Consider the following 20,814-nt stretch of genomic DNA (forward strand, 5'->3'; position numbering starts at 1 on the left):
GCCCATGTACGCAGACATGGGATACAAATTTGGCCTAACATTTAGGAGATTTTAATAAGACCCTGTCAGCTCTTTCCTTAAACTCTACACCAGGAAAATCTAGACCTTAGCTTCCAAATGAAATGCAGAGTTGATATTTCAGTATTTCCCTTTCTACTGTAGCATAAGGCACCTTTATAGTTTCAGTACCTCTTGACATAGGCAAAATCTCATACTTTACTTTGTTCAATCTATGGCTATAGATCCAAGATGACTTGATCCCGATGCAGGTCATATGATCTACTTGCAGTTTTCCCTGGCCCCTCCCTTGCACCAATTTGTCATTTGTAATCCTGATGTTGCAAGGCTACCTGTACAGGTTAATTTGCCGCTGGAACTCCAAACAGGCACATATCCTCAAGCACAGATCTGTTTGAAAGACTAGGACCTTATTTTATTTGTAGTTGATGTTTTCAAATAACTACCAGGTTTAAGCATACAGAAATTTTGAATTTAATGCAGAAATATACTGTATTACTTAAACTGAGATAATATAACCAATGAAGTTTGTAAACTGTTGTTTATTAAACCATGTGTTTTTGATGGACTTTTCTAAGCTATTAAAAATTACATATTGAGGGTTGAAATAATTAGTAACGTGTAACAATTGTGAATATAATTTTAAATTTCCTTCTTGTGGTTAAGCTGCTTTGAAATGTATCAAGGAGAATTTACATATCCTTCAATAACGTGGGTGCCATGTGACTGTTGAAAATTCATACCTTTCTTCTTCATTATGCTTTTTATAACCAAAAAGTTTCTGTGTCTGTTAGGAAAGACACTTGCATTTTAAGGTGACATATAAATTCAAGAGCACATTGTGCTGGTGAACAAATGAAGACAGTTCTTCCATATAGCCAGGTTGTAAAATAGTTCTTTTGGGGAGCAAGGATATATTTCCTGGCAAGTAATGTCATAAATGAAATCTTCCCCTCATCTGTTACTCTTGCACATCAACATAGAATTTGACTGTCTGTTAGAGAACAGCTATTTCAAGCCCCGTGTGACTGAAAAGGAAAAAAAGCACATAATAATTTAGAAAAAAATATCATTTTATTCTGTTTCTGTTTTTCATTTATAGTATCAGCAACAAGCAATGCAGGCTGTGGAACATGGCAAGCAAGTGACCATGGCAGAACTGAATGCAATCATTGGGGTATGCGGTCTTTCCATTTTAACTCAAAATAGTGTTTGTAATTAGCTTTCTTTTTCTTTTTTCTATGATCTTGTTTACATTGAGTGGACAAAAGTTGTGGGCAGTGGTGAAGTTCAGTAGCTTAATCTTCATAAAATCTGGTTACTACCTGAAAACGCTTGCACTCTGCCAAGAAGACTAACAGAGGAATGTCTATGTTGTATCCATTCCCCTAAGCTGAGTGGATACCTGTTTTTTGTTGTGCTTTTTACGTAACATTGCTTCCTTTGCATACTGCATGCCAGTCTACTTCTGCAGTCATTTTAAAGAGAGAGCCTTCAAATGACACTGTGCTTTAATGAGGGGTGTTTCTCTCACTGCTGCCCATGTATTTTTTCTGTCTGGTGGCCAGGAAATATGAATATTCTCCACACTTTTTTACTTCTTTCTTTTTACTTAAAAAAATTAAATATTTGCCTTTTTCTTTTTTAAAGCAAAATTAAACCTTCAGCAGTGCAGTCATAAGTATCCTGCTCCCAGTTATCTAAAAATAAGGGTGTGTGGAGCCCTCTTGTAAAAGCTTTACTACAAGTAGTATTAGCTCAGTATGGAAGTCCTGAAGATTTATAGGGACACAGCCGAGACAGTTGACCCAAACTAGCCAAAGGAATATTCCATACCATATGACGTCATGCTCGGTATATAAACTGGGAGGAGTAAGCCGGAGGGGCAGGATCGATTCTTGGGGACTGGCTGGGCATCGGTCACTGGGTAGTGAGCAACTGTATTATGCATGAATTTAATTTTTTTTCCTTGAGTTTTATTTTTCTGTCATGGTTGAACTGCAGCTGGCAACTAAGCCCCACACAGATGGCTGATAACTCCCCCCACATCGAGATGTGGAAGAGAACCGGAAGAGTTAAAGTGAGAAAACTCATGGGTTGACATAAAGGAAGTTTAATAGGTAAAGCAAAAGCTGCACCTGAAAGTAAAGCAAAACAAGGAATTAACTCCAAACATCCTCCACGTCCTTCATCTTCCCCCAGTTTATATACTCAGCATGACGTCACATAGTATGGAATATCCACTTGGCTAGTTCAGATCAGCTGTCCTGGCTGTGTCCCCACCAAATTTCTTGTGCTCCTCCAGTCCTCTGGCTGGCAGGGCCCAAGAAACTGAAAAGTCCCTGACTTAGTATAGACATTACACAGCAACAACTAACAATATCAGTGTGATGTCAACTTTATTCTCATACTAAATACAAACCACAGCACCATACTAGCTACTAAGAAGAAAACTAACTCTATTCCAGATGAAACCAGGACAGTATCCACCCCTTATTCCATACCATTTATGTCATGCCACACTTCCCAATACCACCTCATTAACCACCATCACCCTTCCCATCCTTTGATATATTGTGCAGATATCTTTCCCCTAGTCTATGCACCACCCCTGTAAAAATGTCTATCAAATGTCCACAAAATGTCCATAGAATTCATTTAGTCCATGAACACGATCTCTTATGGTGGTCACTCAGGAGAAGAGAGGTTGTGTGTTGTATGGGGTTATCGGGCATCAAAACCAGCTCAGGTTGGGTCACTGCTGCACTTGCACTGCTTCTTGTAAGGCTTGTCCTCCAATGGTTCAGGTGTTTGCTGCTATAGTCTTTCCTATAACATGAAACTCAAATCATGGGTTACAACAATGTAAAGGTATATCCATTACAATCTCCAAACCTGGTCCCTTCGGACCAGCCCATAGGGTTTAACATTGCAGTGTTTTTCTGTCTGGTGGCCAGGAAATATAAATATTCACCACAATTTTTTTCCTTTTCTTTCTTTTTACTTAAACAAAAGTTACTCCCCTTGCCCCTGCTCCGGCTTGGACTTATCCACAGACTGCAGTCCCTTAGGGTTGTACCTGCTCCAAGTGGAGCCTCAGCTACAAGCCACAATCTCTCCAGGGGCCATGACCATAGACCTGCTCCAGCGTGGCCTTACCCACAGCCACAGTCCTTTCAGAAGTAAATCAGGTCCAGCATGGCCTTATCCCTGGCCACAGTCCCTTCAGGGCTGTACCTGCTCTGTCGTGGGCTTATTCACGACCACACACTTTGCGGTGCTCCAGCATGGACTCATGCACAGCCACTGATGCTTCAAGGTGTACCTGCTGTTGCATGGACTAATCCACAGCCCCAGATGCTTCGAGGTGTACCTTCTCCAGCATGGACTTGTCCTTGGGCCACAATTCCTTCAGAGGCATACCTGCTGCAGCACAGACATAAGCATGGCCACAGACACTCTGAGATATACCTGCTCAGGCATGGGCTTATTCACGGCCACAGGGGCTTTGGAGTGTCCTGCTCCCATGTGGACTCATCCACAGGTCACAGTCCCTTTGACTCAAGTTCAAACCGGAGTCCCAGCCTGTCCAGTACAGGAGCACAGAAACAGCAGCCATACCCTGGCCATCTGTCAGCCCAGGCGCATCAACATTGCTGTTATCAGAATGTTCCTGGGCACAGCACAGTAAGATGCTAAGCAGTACAGCAAGCAGCAGAAGCAAGAAGCAGCCACTAACGAGCACTAGAGACTAATATTCAGTAAGGCAAGCAAGGAAACCTGTCCCTTAATAGCTAAACAGCAATAACAGCTATGAATTTGATCTAGCACATTCCAATCAAATCTGTTGTTTTCTCGAACCTTTTGAGCCCCACGTTGGGCACCAAAGAGAACTGTCGTGGTTTAACCCCAGCTGGCAACCGATCACCATGCAGCCAGTGGCTCACTTCCCCTCACCCAGAGGGATGGGGAGGAGAATCAGAAAGAAATGTAAAACTCAAGGTTTAAGGTAAGAACAATTTAAAAGGTAAAGCAGAAGCCAGGCACGCAAGCAAACAAAGCAAGGAATTCATTCACCACTTCCCATGGGCAGGCAGGTGTTCAGCCATCCCCAGGAGAGCAGGGCTTCATCACACGTAACGGTTACTTGGGAAGACAAATGCCATAATGCCAGATGTCCCCCCCTTCCTTCATTTTCCCCCAGCTTATATATTCAGCATGATATCATATGGTATGGAATATCCCTTTGGCAAGTTTGGGTCAGCCGACCTGGCTGTGTCCCCTCCCAATTCCCTGTGCCCCTCCAGCCCTCTGGCTGGTAGGGCCCACCCAAGAAACTGAAAAGTCCTTGATTTAGTATAAACATTACCCAGCAACAACTAAAACCATCAGTGTCCTATCAACACTGTTCTCACATCATAGCCAAAACACAGCACTGTACTAACTGCTAAGAAGAAAATTAACTCTATCCCAGCTGAAACCAGGACAACAGTAAATTGCATATTCATTATCATACACGGGATTGGCTATAATTTTCTCGTTTCCAATGTAAATTGGTACATATCCTCAGATAGCCCTACTGACATTCTTTACTAACTACACATGCTCTCCTGGTGGGGTTTTACCTTTTTTCGGGGGGGCTATTTGCGTCAGAGGTTGCAATGTTCCGCTACATCATAGCCAAAACACAGCACTTTACTAGCTACTAATTAGAAAATTATTTCTATCCCATCTGAAACCCAGGCAAGTAAGCCCCATGATGTCATGCTATGTATATAAACTTGGGAAAGAAGAAGGAAGGGTGGGACATTTGGCATTATGGCGTCTGTCTTCCCAAGTAACCATTACACGTGATGGAGCCCTGCTTTCCTGAGGATGGCCGAACACCTGCCTGCCGATGGGAAGTGGTGGATTAATTCATTGTTTTGCTTTGCTTGTGTGTGTGGCTTTTGCTTTAGCTATTAAATTGTTCTTATCTCAACCCTTGAGTTTTACATTCGTTTCTGATTCTCCTCCCCATCCCTCTGGGTGAGGGGGGGAGTGAGCAAGCAGTTGCGTGGTGCTTGGTTGCCGGCCGGCGTTAAACCACAACATTTTACGTACCTGTGTAGCTGGAACCACAAACATTTCACTCAAAGTGAATGAAGGGAATTGCTAATATATAGGGTATACTAATCACTGCTTTTAAACAAAATATTATTGCTGTTTCTATGACTTTGGGATGTTGAAGTATTTATGCTGGCATAGATATTACAGGGGATAATTTTGAAATTATAACTGTAAATAGAGGTTTGCCTTGTATGGTGTTAAAGTGGTGAGTTGGCTTGTGTGACAGCATAAGGGGCTCGCTGCCAACTTTGCAAGGTGATAAAGCTTGCTAATTTGCTTAAATGTTTTCAGTGTTTCCCAGAGTTGCAGTTAATCACTTATTTTATTGATCTGTCTTCCCCTAAGTGGCTCCTGGTTGAGAGGCTTTTTATGATTGCCTGCTGTTTGATTCAAGAGAGAAGCATAGAATCATAGGATGGTTTGGGTTGGAAGGGACCTTAAAGATCATCTAGTTTCAACCCCCCTGCCATGAGCAGGGACACCTTTCACTAGACCAGGTTACTCAAAGCCCCATCCAACATGGCCTTGAACAATTCCAGGGATGGGGCATCCATAATTTCTCTGGGCATCCTGTTCCAGTGCCTCACTGTCATGGTTTAACCCCAGCAGGCAACTAAGCCCCATGCATTTGCTCACTCACTCCCCTCCACCCTTGCCCCAAAGGAGGGTAAAAGTGAGAAAACTTGTGAGTTGAGATAGGCTGTTTAATAGGTAAAGCAAAAGCTGCACGCTCAAGCAAATCAAAACAAGGAATTCATTCACCACTTCCCATTGGCAGGCAGATGTTCAACAATCTCCAGGAAAGCAGGGCTCCATCATGCATAATGGTTACCTGGGAAGACAAACACCATCACTCCGAAGGTTGTCCTTTTCCTCCTTTCCCCAGCTTTATATACTCAGCATGACATTCTATGGCATGGAATATCTCTTTGACAGGTTTGGGTCATCTATTCTGGAAGTGTCCCCTTCCAATTTCTTGTGCTCCTCTGTTACCATGTATTGTTTGTTTCAGCTTTACAACTATATTGTTACCATGTATTATTGTTTGTTTCAGTATAATCACTGTGGAGAGATTTCTAACCAACCTTAGTTGTTTAATTTCATGCCAAAAGGAAAAGAGTCATCTAAAACTTATGGTCGCTGTGGAGACTGTATGGCAACTGAGACCGTTGTATAGGAAACTAATGAAAAAAACATGAACAGTCCATATAAGGGAAGCAAATTGAGGTTCAGTGTTTGGTCAGCTGTAACTATAGGGTCGACTATTGTTTGAGACCCCTTAGAAGACTCTAAGACACCTGTCAGGAGCATGTGCGATGCTTAATTAACATAAAACCACCTACTGAATGAATATGTATGATTTTTCCGGAGAAATGTAATGTATAAACATATGTGTGGACTACATAATCTTGCTTGAATGAAACATATGGCATGCACGTTAGGTGGAGCGATCCCCCATGCATCCAGCTCTGCAATAAAGGAATGCCTGCTTCTTAATGCTACATTGGGGTTAAGGAGTTTTCTTATTCCTGATTTCAGTGACACCTCCAGCCCTCTCGCTGGCAAGGCCTGAGAAACTGGAAAGTCCTTGGCTTAGCATAAACATTACTTAGCAACAACCAAAACCATTGGTGTGTTATCAACATTCTCACACCAAATCCAAAACACAGAACTGCACCAGCTACTAAGAAGAAAATTAACTCTATCCCAGCTGAAACCAGGGCACACACCATCCTCATAGTAAAGAATTTCTTCCTTATATATGGTCTCAATGATTTTGTGACATTTACTTTGATTTACCAAGATCTTCCCTTTGCTCTCCTTATTAGCACAACTGGATTTCCTTTTAGATATATACAAGAGGACACTATCAGGCTGATACAGTCAGATAGTACAGCCTGGAGTGTCTCTCTTCAGAAATGGCTCACAAAATGAGGGGAGGCCAGTAGCCAGGTATTGTTCTCACATATATGAGCAGTCTCAGTCAACTTATTAAATATTTTCATGTCTCATTTCCTGCTTGTTTCTCAATTTGCCCAGAAAGCCAACTCCCACTCAGCGGTGCCAAAATCAGATTATTTTTTGTCTCATAGAATCATAGAACTGTTTGGGTTGCAAGGGACATTTAAAGATGGGCAGGGACATCTTTCACTAGATTAGGTTGCTCAAAGCCCCATCCAACCTGACCTTGACCACATCCAATGATGGGGCATTGATGACTGGCATCCCATTCATTGCCTTTTCCCTGTAGCTGCATTTTCATATACCAAAGTGTCAGTAATTGTTGGTGAAAATGCTACTAATGAGCTAGAAAAGATATACAAGAAAGCTATTTTTAATATCACACGACCCTGTCTGAGCTAATTGGATTGAGTTTAGTAGTCAAGGGTGTGATAATTATTTTTAATACGAACTGTGGTTAAAATGCAAACTTTGAAGTTCTATATAGTATTTTAATCCACAAATTAACTTCAGTAACCACAAAATTAAAGAATTAGTGGATAAGTGTTTCATATAAAACATCAAAGCTGAGATGTGCAGTGCTGCTGCAAGAACAATGAAACAGTCATAAAGAAATCTAGAATAAAAAGAAAATGTGTAGGTGGTTGTATTGGGTTTATGTAGCAAGGTTTTGGTATCAGGGGAGCTGCAGGGGTGACCTCAGTGGGAAGACACCAGAAGCTGCCCCCATATCAGACAGCTAGTTCCAGCCGGCTCCAAGACAGACCTGCCACTGGCCAAAGCTGAGCCAATCAATGACGTTGGTGGCGCCTCTGATAACATATTCAAGAAAGGGTAAAAATACTGTGCAACAGCAGCGGAGAGAGGAGTGAGAATATGTGAGAGCAACAACACTGCAGACACCAAGGTCAGTGAAGAAGGAGGGGGAGGAGGTGCTCCAGGTGCCAGAGCAGAAAATCCCCTGCAGCCCATAGTGAAGACCATGGTGACACAGTTCAGAACAGAAATCCACAGTGCAGCCCATGGCGCAGGTGGATATGCCCTGAAGAAAGCTGCAGCCCATGGAGAGGAGCCCACACAGGAGCAGGTATCCTGGCAGGACCTGTGGCCCTCAGGGGACCCATGCTGGAGTAGTCTGATCCTGAAGGACTGTACCCCATGGAAAGGACCCACGCTGGAACAGTTCTTGAAGAACTGCAGCCCATGGGAAGGATCCACGTTGGAGAAGTTTGTGAAGGACTGATATCCCATGGCAGTTCATGAAAGACTATATCCTGTGGCAGGGACTCCACACTGGAGCAGGGGAAAAGCGTGAGGAGGAAGAAAGGGCAGAGATGTTACAAACTGACCACAACCCCCATTCCCCATCCCCCTGTGCTCCTTGGGGGGAAGTAGAAGAGTTGGGCCTGAAGTTGAGCCTGTGAAGAAGGGAGGAGTGGGGGAAAGGTGACTTTAGTTTTGTTTTTATTTCTCACTATCCTACTCTGTTATTAACTAGCAATAAATTAATCTTCCCCAAGTCGAGTCTGTTTTGCCCATGACAGCAATTGGTGAGTGATCTCCCTGTCCTTATCTCAACCCGTGAGCTTTTTCATCTTGTTTTCCCTCCCTGTCTTGCTGAGGAGGGGGAGTGATAGAGCAGCTTGGTGGGCACCTGGCAGCCAGAAGGTGTTTGTAATTTCTGTAATCATACATATAAACTGTTTACATTGGTGATCTGCTTGCCCTGGGTGGTACCATTATGGCATTTAAGCTAAGCTAATTAAAAGCATCAAATTCTAGATGTTATAAAATCAGTGATACAATGAACAATAAACCACTTCAATTTGCATGTTAATTTCAGTCATGTATTTTGACATACACTTATCATTTTGCTAAAAGCTAAGCCGGCTACACAGCAGAAGTCAGAGATACGTGTAACTATGCCACTGTTTCTCTGGCCCCTCCTGATGCACAGTGGCAAGAAAATAAGATGTTTAAAGTAATGGTGAGGGCTGCCAGCTAGCCTTACATAGACTGGATATTTTTAATGAATCCTTTAAAATACAGTCTTGCCATTAATCACTGGCTGATGGATGTCATGCATATAAGGCTTAATCGCTATTGATACTGTGAGGGTCAAAGGATGGAGAGAAGAACTGATGCTACTTAAGTACAAGCATTGAAGTAGTAGAGGAACACAGTGGTGAGACAAAAAGGACAGGTTTAAGTTAAAGGATATCTTAACACAAGCACATGAAGGTTTTCTAATCGTATGTGGCAAGAATAACAACTATCCTTTGATAAGCAAGACAGTTTGAACACCTCCTGGTTTCAGAAGGGAGCAAAAGAATCAGGGCAAGTACATGAGTTAAATGCTTCTGATAACGTTTAAAGAAGTTTCAAAGTTCACAGATGTTGTGACTCAACAGACTTCCTACCTGCTACCCAGAGTGGGGAATCTGCTTCACCGGTTCTAGACCCAGGCAGTGCAAACAAACACTAGGACTCACCGTGTGATTAATATGATTACTTTAATAAAACCAAATTTGTCAGGCACAATTTGCCCTTAGTGAAGTTGGCTGTCATCAATCACCTCATTTTCTATGTGCCTTAGCATAGTTTCCAGGAGGATCTGCTCCATGAGCTTGTCGGGCACAAAGGTGAGACTGACTGTCCTGTAGTTCCCCAGGCCTTCCTTATTTCCCTTTTTAAAAATGGGGGTTATGTTTCCCCTCTTCCAGTCCATGAGAACTTCACCAGACTGCAACCACTTCTCAAATATGATGGATAGTGGCGTAGCTGCTTCCTCCTCTAGTTCCCTCAGGACTTGTGGATGCATCTCATCAGGTCCCATGGACTTGTGCACCTTCAGGTTCCTTAGGTGGTCTCAAACCTGATCTTCTCTTATGGTGGGCAGTTCTTCATTCTCCCAGTCACTCCCTTTGCCTTCTGTGACTGGGATGGTGTGGCTGGAGCACTTGCCAGTGAAGACTGAGGCAAAAAAGTCATTGTGTACCTCAGCCTTCTCCATGTCCTGGGTAACCAGGTCTCCCGTTTCCTTCCGGAGAGGGCCCAAAATTTCTCCAGTCTTCCTTTATATCACTGACGTACCTATAGAAGTTTTTCTTGTTGCCTTTGATGTCCCTGGCCAGATTTAATTCCATCAGGGCTTCAGCTTTCTTAACTTGATCCCTGCCTGCTCAGGCAATGTCTCTGTATTCCTCCCAGGCTACCTGTCCTGTCCTTGCTTTGACTGCGGAATCAGACTCCACAATCTTATCAGATTGTAAAGTAGGTATGTTTATTCAGCGCTGGGCAGCACGGGAGGGGGGTAGTCTCACCAAAGCCATGCGTGCCTGGGGCAACAACTTGTCTCAATTTATACTATCAAATGTTGCATATACATAAGATTTCTAAATATGCCTATACATATTCATAAACTAGCCCTGCTTCATATTAAAATTAGTTCCAAAAAGTCATTTCCATAAGTCCCTCCCAACTGCGCTTGCATAGTGCCTCTTGGTGGTGGTTGTGGGGGTCCTGGGGATGAAGGCTTGGTAGTCTCCCTCACTCTGAACTTTTTACCTTCTCTCTTCATGCAGACTCAGTTGTTCCTTGGTCTTTGTCCAAACTATAGAGTTGGTTTTAGCTAGTTCTCATCACGAACTGTCCTTCAGGAGGAACTGTAGACTCCTTGCTTCAATTAATTTACACAATAGTTAGTAAAACAAAGCATTATTTATCAACAACAATCTAGGTAATCGTTAAGCAATTAGATCTACTACAATTTCTTTAACCCCTTCCCTCAGCTTCCACCCCTTGTAGGCTTCCTTTTTGTGTTTGAGTTTGTCCAGGAGTTCCTGGGAGCTCCTGCATGCCAGCAGCTAAGCTGACAGCCTTCTTGGGTGGCCCCTTCTTAACAACTGTCTTCCCCTCTCAGTTCACGTACATGGGTTTCCAGCTTAAATGTGGGTTCACCAACCCACTTCCTCATGTCCTCCCTTTGGCCACGCAGGAAGAACCACAGTGTACCACGCGGCATGTTGTCGTGACCTGGAAGACTTCCCACCTGCTACCCAGAGTGGGGAATCCGCTTTACTGGTTATAGACCCGGGCAGTGCAACCAAACACTAGGACTCACCGTGTGATTAATATGATTACTTTAATAAAACACCATAAATCGATACTCACAAGTAAATCACTATGCTTGTTGATATCATGGAGGTAGTGATCATATGTTGATCACCCTTGACAGCATTATAATAAACAATACACAGAAAGGTAAAGAAATAGACTACAAAGTTGATCAACACATTATAGTAAGCTACAGGTGGACAAAGTAAATAGGCATATGACCTGCTCAGAGGAGAAGTGCTACGTGGGGGTGAGAAGGGATCTCAGGCCAGCTGAGAGGGAGTTCCATAGAGCACTTTATGATCTGAGATTTTATACCCTTACAGTCTTGTAGGCTTTTTGTATGAATAACTTTGATAGGCAAGCCTTTTTTATCAGTTTAGACAGAACATGGAGGTGTTACAACACTGGATGTGTGCTCCCCCTTATCCAATAGATAGTTTTTATCTTTGGGCTTTATTCCCCTTGAGATGGAGGGTGTGAGTAAGGCATTGTTATCACACATGCACACTAGGGATCGAGTGCCTCAGAAAGGAGAAACTACCCGGCCTATGCCCTGTTATAGTTGAATTTAAACAAATCAGGTCTGAAAAGGATTCACTAAATATTTATTAAGGTAGGAAAGCAAAAGCAGCGCTGGGCAGCCAGGGAGTCGCAGCTCCACCAAGGGCTCGCAAATTCAAGCAAGCTGAGCAGCTCTTTTTATCTTCACTGAGGTAGCTTCTGACATCTTTGGTATGCCACTCTGCTTCTTCTGTTATCGTGGTTTCTTGTCAAACAGGATGTTCCCATGTTTGGTGTAGCAAGATAACATTGTGGACATGTCTCTTTTTGTTAAACAGGAAGTTCTCAAGACCACCACAATGGGTTCATTCCTCTTGCTTAACTTGTTTGATCAGCAAATTACCCTTAGTTACTTATTACAATTCCCCCCTTCTTTTATTTATAAGTGATTTACTGATCAAACCTAGACAATACCTCACAAGCTGCATCTAATTCAGGATTTTTGTTTGGTATAATTTTCATTTTCAGTTCAGATTGCTTCATCACCATTAGTTGCACTTTTCATCTACCTAAGGTCCAATCGAAGGGTTGATGTTCATTTTTTTAAAGTCGTGGTAATCAATACCATTAATAGGATACTAGCTTTCATTTCCCCACTGTTCAGTACCTCTCTGCCTTCCTCGTCTACTCTTTTGCAGAGAGCAACGAGATATCAATATCTTCTCAGCAGCAGCAGGTAGTCTTCTGGGGAATTTTGCTGTTATCCTGTCAATAATTTCCAAGGTCTAAAGAGTTAGTTATCTCTTAAATATAGTTCCACCTGTTTTTTTGTTGTGTCCGTTTCCAGGCAAATCTTATAGTACACTGTCTTAAAACTCTATACCAGTCTGTTTCATATACTTCCCAAAGTTCAGGTACTGACAGTTCCCATCCACAAAATAATTTACGAATTTCCACTTGATCCTCTGGTCCCCTGGTACATATCAAATCATTGTGTCATTTCATACGGTAAGGTTGTCTCTTAAATGAAACACAGGACCAATCTCTATTACAATTTAGACATCGGCAAACAACCCAACATAAATGTCCGGAAGTAGGGTGTTTTAAGCAGGGTATTCCCCAGAGATCTCCTATTCTGGGTGATTCGGGTATCTCCATCTCTGTGTTGTTTTGCAGTCAGCCAGCAATGTTGAGACAGATAGCACAGTCCCAATAACGTCCTTTACACCACCCCGTGGCTCAACATTGCTGCTCCGTGGGTGGCATAGATAGAGATAGAGAAAAGATTCTGCCAACTATACAAACAAGGTTAACAATCTTTAAGCATTAAAACCATTTACCATTATCAATAAACAATAACAGGCAATAACTAAAAATGACTAACAATAACTATAAATCTCTAACAAACGTTAGCTAACAATTCAAAACTCAAACATGTCATAAGCTAATTTCAAAACATTATCATAACAAGATTACATAACAAAACAAAATAAAACATTTCTTAGCATATATAAGGTTTGTTTGTGGGGGTTAAGAATCAAGAGGCAAGAGGTGGGCATTTAAAAGGGTAAATTTTCATGCCCCTTTAAGTTTAGGCTGTGCATGCGTTTTCATTGTGCAGTTTTGGTCAGGGCGTTAGCCTGAATCTCGATCAGGAGGGTCACGGACCAATTTGTTTGTCTCGCCACAAACAATCCTTATCATTTTGGAAAAGATGGGAGCAGGAGACAACACACTTTGTACGGTTTTGCTGTTCAGCCTTTGTCTCATCGTGACTACAGTAACCATCAGAATGTGCTTTTGCGAGTGTTTTTGGTCACGCCGGTACAGAAGAGTGCGATCTCTTCCTCGCAATCTGCCTGGAGTAGTGGAACCAATGGGATACCAAAGCAGAGTGCGTGAGACTGTTATGTATACAAACAAAAACTGTTGATCTCCAGCAAAGTTACCATGTGACTTGTTGTTCGTTTCTGTTCATCTTCGTTACCTCGTGAAGAAAAATACCAAGGACCAGGCATGGACTATCATGGAGGGAACAGATGGAGTTACCACCCCAACGTTATTCAGGACTGTGCTGGACTCACGAGTGAAGAAGCCTGTTTTCCACGTCACATGAGACTTTTCTGGACTGTTATTCTGTTATTCAACTTCTAGTTCATGTTTGTTAATAAATTGTTATTTGTTGTTTACTGGTTGTCAAATGATTCCTTGAATTTACTTTGTGTCCAACACACGGTTTTCAAAATAAATCAAAAGGGTTGGGTAATAATTATATTAATAACCTACAAAAACCAAAACATAAACCAATACTTATAGCTATACATTTTGTTACCAAAATCTCGGAATGAAGAACTTATCAACACCAATGTGATGTAGATAAGCAGACACTTCTTTATTGACGGCCGGGTGCGTGAGTGAGTCCTCTCATGATCAACACACACCAAGTCTCAAAATCAGACACCATATATAGAACTTATTCATACACATTCATTAAATATTCATGCATAATCATAATATTTCCCATAAATCATTAACATATTCTCCTCCCATATCTGATTCTGCGCAGTAGAGCTTAGAAAGGTCCAGAAATGGGTCTGGGGTACGATTTGGGTAGGTGGTATATGAGTCGGTGGTCGCGATCTCCCCCTGCCGGAATTACCTTTTACTAAAGTTCACAGTTTCTTGGCAGGTAACTACAAGCTGTTCCAGTTGACTCTCCCCAGTTCCCATTAATCCTATATTCTGACATTTCAATGCAGTTTCTACATATGGAAGACTAGTTAACTACAAAGAAACCTTTCAAACCCTAAATTTATTGCCTAAGTTTTAACAATGATTCTAGCCCATTCTTCTGGCCTTGGTACGGGACTATACAGAGGATCTCATAGCAGCTTTTACTATATAACTATAAGCTTCATTAAAATATATTTCTTATCCTTCTATATTTCTATTCTATAAAATGATTTTATAAAATCAAATAATCAAATAAAGTCAATCAATCTTAACTTATTAGAAAATCTGTAACAGTTTCACTTCGGTAATAATAACAATCAATATTATTTAAATGAACTATAAACACTATAGTTTCTTAACACATTCCCTTTTTTTTTTTTTTTTTTTTTTTCATGCATCACTATCATGGCTAGATTATAGGGATTTCGCATGCGCGGTCTTTCCAGATTTTTCCAACACATTCCATGGGGCTTTAAAATTGTGCATGTGCACGTTCAAAGGCATACATGGATCATTCGTGTGATAAAAGATGGCTGCTGCGTGTCCAGATGAAGTCCCGGACCCACTTCCCGAGCATACCACTCCGGTAAGTCTGTTAATAGTAACATTTATGGCACTATGGCCAAATGACAGGTCTTTGCTTTCAATGTATAATGTTTTCTCACCATCAGACTGCCACGTCACCTGCCAGGGAGGAAGGGTCTGGAGTGCACATTTTCCCGTCTGAACATCCCATAAGGTGAGTGTTTTTTAAACGTCTAACCTATATGGTTCATTATAAAGGGGAATCAAATCCCTTTGTTGTTGTTGTTGTTGTTGTTTAGGCAGAGGGTGCGTTTTTCTACTGTCACGTGTCAAGAACTTATGGCGGAGGTGGAAAAGTATAAAAGACGTTACCACATCCTCGTCTATGCGTTCCTGGCGGTTGTTTTCTTTGCTATTCTATTTTTATTTTTACTCAGCCTACATTGTTATATGAATTGTTAATAGTCGACTGTTCCCAGATTCCTGTTTGCTATTAAATTTTTATTGTGTTAACTATATAATCTGTATTTTCGACTGTACATTTCGGCATACCACTCGAATTTGTTTAACGCCATCGGGTGAAACCATAGTAGCAAATTGCATGTTAGTTATAACGTGTTGAATTAATCTTATAAAACATGGAACAGCACATGGCAAAAACAATAAGGTGGCTAATCCACATAACAAATAAAATAAAATTCATTTTACCCAGGGGCTCCCGGGAAGCCAGGAAAACAAGTCAATGTTCCAGTCTTTCCAAGTTTGGATGGGAACATGGGCTAACATTCGTATTTCAGATGTGATTTGTTTAACTACCTCACCATTGTCATCGATTTTCAAACAACATTTGGAAACATTTAATTTACCACAAACACCTCCTTCTTCGGCTAGCAGGTAATCGAGAACCATCCTGTGTTGATAAATTGCATTTCGCATTTGAGTTGCTTGGTCTGCCAGTAAGTCAAGAGCTTTAGCTGTTTGGTTAGTAATAATTTCCAAGACAGCCTGTAGCCGAATGATACGATTCGGATTGTAGATAGGTTCTCGAGCACCGCTAATGAGTTCATTGGGATTCCAAGTCACAGGTCCATAATACTGTATGATATGTTGGGGTGTCCATTCATTTTCCCCAGGATTGGCTACTTCCACTTGTCATAGAAGTATCAAAGGACCGTCGATGTCGATTTAGGTCATCATATACCTTAACTCCCAATTTGTTTCCCTTTTGGTCTGGTAATAAAAAAAGAAGGGGCGTATAAAGCCTACATAACATGTCCCACTCCAATTACTTGGTAATTTTCGATATGCATAATGACCACAAATACAATAGTGACCTTTTAAAGCCCAAATTCCATTTGCAAATGGTCCTTTCCCTTTCTGTCTTAGGTTGGAATTACAAAGAGACTCAAAATAGGTGGTGTTTTTCAAACCCAAAGGGTGTTTAATGTGACTGTTTGATTTTACTCCATTAATCCAAAGATTACATTTCCATGCTCCTATTCGACTGATATAGTTGCATTTAATGGTGACTGTTTGGCCAACTATACCACTTATGGCACAAGTTACAAAATTAGCTTCCCCCAATTTCACGATCCCTGTGAGATTGGTTCTAGACCAAAAGCTATCAAATTGGTTTTTATGCCCAGTTTCATTGACCCATGCCCACCTTGATTGTCAGGGGATGAGATTTTCGTCATAGGTGTTATAATACAAACGCCATAACATGTCACCTTCGACAGGATGGGAGGAGGAATGGTCATAAGTTGATTAATTAATGGGTCGACACCCAGGGATGATACAGGGATCCCCATATTTAAATGTCCAATTACATATACTATGACCCACAAAAACTCTATTGCTATCATTACGATTAAGACAATACTCTCCTTTTCCCGGAAACTGGATTTTCCATGGTTCCATTTCTTCATTCCAATATAGCGAATTATTGCCAATCGTGTATCACTTAAATCACTTACAAGCCATCTTGGGGATATCGGTTTTGACATCTGTGGCCAGTCCCTGAATCCTAAAGGACTCCCACATACCCAACAGTTTGTCAAATTGGAAGCATTGGCCACTTGTTGGCCTAAAGTTATAAATCCATTTTGCCACCTCTGTTCAAGGAGGGGGGTACAGGAGTTTCCCTTAGTATTAAGGGCGGCGATAACAATCAACCAAAACACTCTCTGCGATAGTATGTCACACATCCTATAAATATTAGCAAAGCAATCACCACAAAAATTAATTAAGCCTCTCTCTTCCCAAATTTTTCCAAAAGCATGTATCACCCCAAAGGCATACTTTGAATCTGTATAAATAGTTCCAATTTTATTTTTTTAAGAGTTTTAACGCTCTTAACATAGCATATAACTCACACGCTTGTGCGGACCAAGCTTTACTTAATGGTCCTGATTCTTTTATCTTAAAAGTATACCCATCCACAATAGCATATCCTGATTTACGTTGTCCTTCAACCACTCGTGAGGAGCCGTCCACAAATAATTTTTCTCCTTCGTCTAATTCATCTTCTTCTAAGTCCTCCCTTATTTTAGTCTGCAAATTTATTAGTTGGAGGCAGTCATGTGTCAAATCTTCTTTAGGTTCTCCGTATAAAAATTGGGCAGGATTCTGAATAGAAGTGGTTTCCATTTCTAGCCTAGGGGAGTTAATTAAAATTCCCTCATATTTTAGCAATCGACTATCTGTAAGCCACTTATCAGCCTGTTGTTGTAATACTCCTCGAATGTTATGGGGGGTGTATACTTTTAGTTCACCTCCTAAGGTGACTTTTCCAACTTCTTCTACCAATAATGCAGTGGCCACTATTGCTTGCAAGCAGGTGGGCCACCCGGGGCTTACAGGATCCAGTATTTTAGAATAATATCCTACAGGCTTTCTCTGTCCTGCCCATCCTTGGGTCAGAACCCCATAAGCTGTCCCGTTATCCACATTGATAAAAAGTTGAAAGGGTTTACAGATATCGGGTAAACTGAGGACAGGTGCTTCTACGAGATCTCTTTTTATATTTTCCCAACGATTCTCATCTTCAAGGGATCATTTTACCAACCCGTTTTTAGTTAATTTTTCGTATAAGAATTTTACTTTACTGCTGTAATTTTCTATCCACTGTCGACAATACCCTAATAATCCCAATAACTGTCTTATCTGTCTTTTATTAGTGGGCGCTGTTAGAGACAAAATTCCTTTTACTCTTTCGGGATCTAATTTCTTGTGTCCCTTTGTGAGCCAATGTCCCAAATATTTTACCTCTTCTTCAGTAAACTGTAATTTGGACTTAGAAACCTTTAATCCCTTGAGGCCTAAAAAGTTCAATAATTTGATGCTCTCATTTCTGACTCCTTCTTGAGTTTTTCCAGAGATCAATAAATCATCCACATATTGTATTAGAATTAGTCCCTGACTTAATTCATAAAATTCCAGTAACTGTTCCAGAGCTTGTCCAAACAAGTTTGGAGACTCTGTGAATCCCTGGGGCAAAACGCTCCACCGTAATTGTTGTTTTCTATGGGTCTTGGGGTTCTCCCACTCGAAAGCAAAATAGTCCCTACATTTTTCTTCTAAGGGACAAGCCCAAAAAGCATCTTTTAGATCTATAACACTATACCATTTACAATCTGGACTTAACTGATTAAGTATAGTGTGCTGGTTAGCCACCACAGGGAACCGGGTAATGGTTCATTCATTTACAGCTCTCAGATCTTGTACTAAACGATAAGACCCATCCGGCTTCTTTACGGGCAATATGGGAGTATTGTGGGGAGACATACAGGGTTCCAAAAGCCCTTGGGCCAAAAGTCCCTCAATTACTGGCTGCAACCCTTCTCTCCCCTCTCTAGAGATGGGATACTGTTTTATCCTAATTGGCTGGTCTGGGTCTTTTATGGAGACCGTGATCGGTTTGATATTTAATTTTCCCACCGACCCTGGGCTATACCAAGTTTCTGGATTAATCTTGGCTTCATCTTCCGTGGTTAATAAGCATAATCTTATTTTTAATTCCTCTTGATCTACTTCCAAATTGATTCCTAATTCCACCATCAGGTCTCGTCCCAGAAGGTTATATTCAGCTTCTGGGACCAATAAAAATGTTCCCACCCCATATTTATTTGGAGCTTCTATTGTTACATTCCTTTTCAGGGGCACTTTGAAAGGTTCCTCCTTTGCACCAATTACTTGGAGTTCTCTAATCCTCTGAATTATCATATCCCGGAGATCTACCATATTATTTCTATGTACGAGGTCTTGATTGTTCCAATTGGGCCTTTGCAGGGGCCATTTTTCATCTCCGGCGGGACCTTGCTGATGTCTCTGGTCCCAGTGTCTCATACCTGCTGTTCTGATCATTCCTCGTTCTTCGTTTGTAAACAAGATCTTTAAAATAGACTCCATTTCATCCCAAGTATAAATGTTAGGCCCGAGGAACTGATCAAAACGTTCGGCTACCCCTAATGGGTCCTCTAACAAGTGTCCCATTTCTTTCTTAAATTCCATCACATCCCCGGAGCTGAGGGGTACAGATACAAATCCAACTCCGGGTTGTGGTCCCCCCATAGCAGTCTCCCTTAATGGATACAATAGATTTTCCTCCCTCCTTTCTCTAGTTTGACTTCTAGACATTCTTCGATTAGGAGGGGCCTCTTCCTCAGATGGGGGGGTGCTGTTGGAAGAAGATCATGCTCAGGACCCTGTGGTAGCGGAGGAGGGGGAATATAGGGTGGGGGAGACGCTGGAGGCTCGTCTACATCCTGCCTTTTCTTTCTATCATTTTTCTTTTCTTTTAATGGGAACAAATTAGCGGTCTGAGCTATGCCCAGGATCCATAAAAAGGCATACTCGCTCTCCTCCTTATTAAATGGTCATTTGTTCTTAACATATATGTTTAATTGTTGACATATCCAATCCTCAAAAGATCCATAAATTGGCCAGTGTAAATCTTTTCTTATTTGTTTTTCTCCCCATACTTCCATACAATAATGGACCATTTTCTCCTTGGACTTCCCCTTTAGAGAAGGGGAAGTACCCCAATATTGGATCATTAGGCCTAACGGGCTATCTTGGGGTATATCAGGGAGCCCACCCCCACCCTGTATCTCCTGCATGGAACCAGAAGACTTACTCTTCTTCTGTCCCATCTTCTGAGAGTGCCTTCTTTCACTCAAAATTCACTCACTTCCCTCCGTTCGTGGCCCACGCCCTCACGGACAATGGGAACCGCACTATTAGGAAGTCCACACTCACTTCACCCGGTGGACTACTAAGCCCAGTGGACTTACTCACTAACACTCCAGGTACCCAATCCCCAACCGAACAGAACCACAATATACTCACTCACTCCCGAGTCTTCATCCAGCTCTTCGTGCACTAAAATTACGGGGAACTGCAGTATCTCCTTTCTCTTTCTTTTTGCTTTCCTATCTCAGTTCGGAAAATCCAGGTGAGCTAAATTGGAATCTCCTCTGAGACCATCTGAAGATGGGGCGCCCTCCCAGAGTTGAATTCCGAGTCAGCTGTCTGGATCCGAGTCACGACACCAAATTTGTTATAGTTGAATTTAAACAAATCAGGTCCGAAATGGATTCACTAAATATTTATTAAGGTAGGAAAGCAAAAGCAGCGCTGGGCAGCCGGGGAGTCGCAGCTCCACCAAGGGCTCGCAAATTCAAGCAAGCTGAGCAGCTCTTTTTATCTTCACTGAGGTAGCTTCTGACATCTTTGGTATGCCACTCTGCTTCTTCTGTTATCGTGGTTTCTTGTCAAACAAGACGTTCCCATGTTTGGTGTAGCAAGATAACATTGTGGACATGTCTCTTTTTGTTAAACAGGAAG

At 41.7% G+C, this 20,814-nt stretch overlaps 1 protein-coding gene across 1 annotated transcript in view; it reads right to left on the bottom strand.

The window, feature by feature from the left end:
• Window positions 1-19,797, bottom strand: part of LOC130142034 (uncharacterized) — a 36,072-nt gene extending 16,275 nt beyond the window's left edge. Inside the window, exon 1 of the mRNA XM_056323433.1 lies at window positions 15,523-19,797. Within this exon, the coding sequence (XP_056179408.1) occupies window positions 18,664-19,605 (942 nt within the window). The 5' untranslated portion in view covers window positions 19,606-19,797 and the 3' untranslated portion in view covers window positions 15,523-18,663. The remainder of the gene's footprint in view (window positions 1-15,522) is intronic.
• Window positions 19,798-20,814: the final 1,017 nt, after the last annotated feature.

This window comes from Falco biarmicus, chromosome W (genome assembly GCF_023638135.1).
Source record: "Falco biarmicus isolate bFalBia1 chromosome W, bFalBia1.pri, whole genome shotgun sequence".
NCBI classification, from domain to species: domain Eukaryota; kingdom Metazoa; phylum Chordata; class Aves; order Falconiformes; family Falconidae; genus Falco; species Falco biarmicus.